The sequence below is a fragment of the Hydra viridissima genome, unplaced genomic scaffold (assembly GCF_058129835.1).
Source record: "Hydra viridissima isolate aposymbiotic clone 2 unplaced genomic scaffold, HvirCarnegie_v1 scaffold_2, whole genome shotgun sequence".
NCBI classification, from domain to species: Eukaryota; Metazoa; Cnidaria; class Hydrozoa; order Anthoathecata; family Hydridae; genus Hydra; species Hydra viridissima.
This window is the reverse complement of record NW_028324301.1, coordinates 26,994,028-26,999,480: the sequence shown is the minus strand read 5'-3', so window position 1 is coordinate 26,999,480 and position 5,453 is coordinate 26,994,028. Positions and strand designations below refer to the sequence as shown.

Here is a 5,453-nt window from a genome sequence, read left to right as displayed (position 1 = left end):
TGTTAGATTTTCTTAAACTGTTAATTACAGTGACAGAGAGCAGAAGATGGTTTCGTAGAGACACAGCATTGTCTCTAGTCGGTGTAAGAGACGGCTTTCTAATCGATTCCACTAACTGTCTTACGTATGCAGACTTGCCATATTCGTTCAGCAAACTGACATTGATGATGTTGATGCATTTTTTGCTTTTCACAAGGCTCCTCCTCAAAGAACGAAAGGGCCTCAGCACTTTTTGTAACTCCTCCACCTTGCAGCGCAAACGTCGGATGGCCTCATGAGAAAGTCCGAAATAGACATTCCTGGCTTCACTGAAACGAAACAGGAGACAAAGGTAGACAAGGCGGTTGTACAACGTGTGACAAGACATGGCTTTTGTTTGGTCAAGTTCACTCAGCTTGGAATTGAGCTGAATGTTTTTAAAGTGCATGGAAAAGTATCTATCCTCCAAAACGTTGGAATTGGTGAGAGCGTTCGGGTGCAGCGTCAGCGTGCTGTCACAACATGTCAATATTTCAACAACTGCATTTTTGTAGATCTTTGCTTGTGACAAAGTGTTGTTGTTGGCTACCACAAGCCACTTTTCAAAATCTCTGAAGAGCTCATCTGCTGACTGGTAATAAAAGTGAAAAGCATCTTTGTCCAGCTGAAACAAGAGTCTCTTATCTTCTGTCAAGACGGAGGAGTTGGAAACCAAGTGCTTTAAGGAATTAAAATCAGAGTCTAGGACGGATTCGGTGTTCAGCTCTTTGTTTTCTACAGAGGTGCAGTGGTTTGCAGAAGGAGCCTCGGACGAACCAGCAACTGATGAGGGCAAGCTTAAAAGAGGATCAGAGGAAAGAACCGGAGAAGAAAAAGAGGAGGAAGGCCCAGGAGCAGAGGATGCAGAGCCTGATGCAGACGCTTGTTCAGCTACTGGCTTAATACCAAAGAAGGCAGGTCGAATAAATTGAGGGACATAGAGCTTGTCGTTGTCGTATCGCTTTGCCTCTGCAATCTTTTGTTTGATCGTCTTGGAATCGTAGAAATGAGTCTCTTTCAAGTGTATGTCCAGTCGGTCGTAATACTTCCAACATTGCAAACAGGGGTAAGGTTTTGGACAGCCGGACTTGCGTTCGAGACGAGCATGCTGAAACTTCCTGACCATTGCAGAGTAAAAGATGGAAGCTTCATCCAAAGTCCAAGAATGATCTTTTTTAGTCAAGTGTCTTTTAATGCTTGTGGAGGAATGTTTGCACAAAGGCATCGGACAGCTAACAGCGTACCTCTTCTTGGTACCATAGAAAGGTACAACCCTGTTTACGGAGCCACACGCTGCAACTAATGCGGCCCTGACTTTGTTTTTGAGCTTTAAGTCTCTCTGTTCTTGTGACTGCCTTCTTTTCTTTTTTTCGCTTTAGAGTTCGGAGAAGGGGCAACAACAGTGTTGTTTTCTTGTGAAGAAGACATGTTCAGGTGTTTGTTTGCAACGGTTTATGCTAAAAAAAAGAAGACAGTTAGTGAGAGTGTTTTTCTTCTGCCTGCATCCTGGAATCCTGGAATGTTTACAACTGCAGGGAAGAGCTGTGTTTTTTCGAATCCTCTGCAAAAGAGAAAAAAGAAAGAAAAGAGAGCAACAAGAAGAAACAAAGTTTCCACTAGCAAATGAAAAAGAATGAGAGCAACTAGCATTACATGCATGGTGGCAGCAGTGATTGCTATTATGAGAAGGAGAATGAGAAAAAAAAAAAAAAAAAAAGAAACAAATAAATAAAGAGATGGAGTTTGAGAGGATCTCGCAACCATATGACTCAAAGAAAGAAACTGTGTTGAAAAAAGGCAAGAGAGGGCAAATAGAACTTGCTAACAAGGACAAATGACAGACATAACTACAACAGTAACAACTCTCATTGCAAGCATAATAACAACAGCATCAGCATCACTGACTCAGAGAGTGTTGACATAACAAAAAAGAAAACAAAAGTACAAGCCAAGTGGGGGAACATTAACAAACACTCATTGCAACTATAACAACAACAACAACAACAGCAACAGCATCACTGACTCAGAGGGTATTGATAAAAAAAAACAAGCAAAACAAAAACAAACAAAAAAACAAATAAAAAAACAAAACAAGCAAATTGGGTGAACAGTAACAACTCTCATTGCAAGCATAATAACAACAACAGCATCAGCATCAGCATCACTGACTCAGAGAGTGTTGACAAAATAAAATAGACAATAAGCAAGCAAAGTGGGTGAACAGTAACAACTCTCACTGCAAGCATAATAACAACAACAGCATCAGCATCAGCATCACTGACTCAGAGAGTGTTGATAAAATAAAACAGATTATAAACAAACAAAGTGGGTGAACAGTAACAGCTCTCATTGAAAGCATAATAACAACAACAGCATCACTAACTCAGAGGATATATAAAAAAACAAACAAACAAACAAACAAAACAAAAACAAAAAAAAAACAAGCAAAGTGGCTGAACAGTAACAGCTATCATTGCAAGTAAAATAACAACAACAGCATCAGCAACATCATCACTGACTCAGAGAGTGGTGATAAAATAAAACAGATTAAAAAACAAGCAAAGTGGCTAAACAGTAACAACTATAAATACAAGTAAAATGACAAAAGCAGCAACAGCATCACTAACTCGCAGGGTGTTGATAAAAAAAAAAGCAACAAACAAATAAAGCAAGCAAAGTGGGTGAACATTAACACTCATTGCAACTATAATAACACCAACAGCAACAGCATCAGTGACTCAAAGGGTGTTGATAAACAAAAACAAAGGCACAAACAAAACAAGCAGAGTGGGTGAACATTAACAACACTTTATTGCAAGCATAATAACAACAACAGCATCAGCATCACTGACTCAGAGAGTGTTGATAAAATAAAATAGATTATAAACATGCCAAGTTTGTGAACATTAACAAACACTCATTGCAACTATAACAACGACTACAGCAACAGCATCACTTACTCAGAGAGTGTTGAGAAAAAAAACAACAAAAAAAACAAAAACAAAACAAAACAGAAAACAGAAGTACAAGCCAAGGGGGGGAACATTAACAAACACTCATTGCAACTATAACAACAACAACAGCAACAGCATCACTTACTCAGAGGATATTGATAAAAAAAACAAACAAACAAACAAACAAAACAAGCAAAGTGGCTGAACAGTAACAGCTATCATTGCAAGTAAAATAACAACAACAGCATCAGCAACATCATCACTGACTCAGAGAGTGGTGATAAAATAAAACAGATTAAAAAACAAGCAAAGTGGCTGAACAGTAACAACTATAAATACAAGTAAAATGACAAAAGCAGCAACAGCATCACTAACTCGCAGGGTGTTGATAAAAAAAAAAAGCAACAAACAAACAAAGCAAGCAAAGTGGGTGAACATTAACACTCATTGCAACTATAATAACACCAACAGCAACAGCATCAGTGACTCAAAGGGTGTTGATAAACAAAAACAAAAGCACAAACAAAACAAGCAAAGTGGGTGAACATTAGCAACACTTATTGCAAGCACAATAACAACAACAGCATCAGCATCACTGACTCAGAGAGTGTTGATAAAACAAAATAGATTATAAACAAGCCAAGTTGGTGAACATTAACAAACACTCATTGCAACTGTAATAAGAACAACAGCAACAGCATCACTGACACAAAGGGTGTTGATAAACAAAAACAAAAACACAAGCAAAGTGGATGAACATTAACAACACTCATTGCAACTATAACAACAACAACAGCAACAGCATCACTGGCTCAAAGGGTGTTGATAAAATAAAGAAATAAAAACAAAACAAGCAAAGTGGGTGAACAGTAACAACTCCCATTGCAAGCATAATAACGACAACAGCAACAGCAACACCATCACTGACTCAGAGAGTGTTGATAAAATAAAATAGATTATAAACAAGCCAAGTTGGTGAACATTAACAAACACTCATTGCAACTATAACAACGACTACAGCAACAGCATCACTTACTCAGAGAGTGTTGAGAAAAAAAAAACAAAAACAAAAAAAAAACAAAACAAAACAGAAAACAAAAGTACAAGCCAAGTGGGGGAACATTAACAAACACTCATTGCAACTGTAACAACAACAACAGCAACAGCATCACTTACTCAGAGAGTGTTTATAAATAAAACAAAAAACAAAAACAAGAAACAAAAATACAAGCCAAGTGGGTGATTACTAACAGCGCTAACAGCAGCAACAACAGTGTCTTTAGAAACAACAAACAAGTACAACAGCAACAACTGCTTTTACAGAGTATAACAATAACAACAACATGGCACTAACAACAACAAAAGGGTTGGAATAAAAACCTGTAGGCAAAAGGAGAGCTGCATTCAGACAAGATCGATTACAAAGAGGCTCTTCTTTAGGACAGAGGAGAAACTGCTTTTGAGGGACAGAGGGACTTTTGTTGTTGTGGTTGTTGTTGTTGTTGTGCAGAAACCAACAAACTTTTATTGAACCGAATATAACCGAATATAACCGAAAGTCTTGTTTGCTTCTGTTTTGTGCCATCAAGAAGGGAAAACAAAACATCACAAAACAAACGAAGCAAACGAAACAAACAAACAAACAAACGAACGAAACAAACAAACAAAAAAAAAAAATTAAAAAAATTAACAAACAAACAAACAAACAAACAAGCAAACAAACAAAAACAAATAAGAAAAACAGAAAACGCAGTACCGAAACCTCGCCATTTTTTATCCTTCCTCAAGCTTTCTCTGGGCGCCAAAGACCGAGAAAGTTGAGCAAACGTGACGTTGAGGGGGGGGAGGGGGGTACTTAAGGACAGCAGACCGACCAATGGCACGCTTAGGAGAGACCCACGTGAATGCTACATTTTCTTTCTATGTACGCTGAATCCGCTCAAAGTCTGGAATTTCCAGCATTCACGTGTCATCACTCCAGCCACCAGATTGGCCCACACTTTGCACACTTTCAAGACTAGAAACTCACTTGTGCTCAATTTGAGCAAAAAAAAAAAAAAACTAAGTCTCGCATGGCGACAACTTTTCCAAAAGCAAACAAAGGCAAACGAAGGCAAACGAAGAAAAAACAAAAACAAATAAACAAAAACAAAACCGAATAGGGAGAGAGAGAGTGAGTCGACTCATTTCTTTCGACTGCCTTAAACGAGAAGTCTAAAACGTTTAAAAGTTGAAAACTAAGTTTTTTAAATGAACTGCACCGAAAAAACTTTACGACAGTTTAGCTGGTTAAAAACGCAGAGGAAAATATTTTATAAAATTTAAGCGTTCTAAAGATGTCCATTTTTGTTTTTGTTTTTTTTATTTTGGTTTGTTTCTGGCTTGTTTCTTTCTTTAAATTCTAGCGATCGAGCATATTTGAACGGTTTCATCAACCTGTCGGCGCACGTGCTCGAGAGCTAGAACTTTGATTGCTTTTGT

At 37.9% G+C, this 5,453-nt stretch overlaps 1 protein-coding gene across 1 annotated transcript in view; it reads right to left on the bottom strand.

Annotated features, from left to right (window-relative positions):
- The window catches only part of LOC149892680 (uncharacterized), a 4,905-nt gene extending 124 nt beyond the window's left edge, over nucleotides 1-4,781 (bottom strand). Inside the window, exons 1-2 of the mRNA XM_090080700.1 lie at nucleotides 4,729-4,781; nucleotides 29-1,475 (exon numbers count right to left, since the gene is read on the bottom strand). Coding sequence (XP_089936826.1) covers nucleotides 29-1,243 — 1,215 coding nt within the window. The 5' untranslated portion in view covers nucleotides 1,244-1,475; nucleotides 4,729-4,781. The remainder of the gene's footprint in view (nucleotides 1-28; nucleotides 1,476-4,728) is intronic.
- Nucleotides 4,782-5,453: the final 672 nt, after the last annotated feature.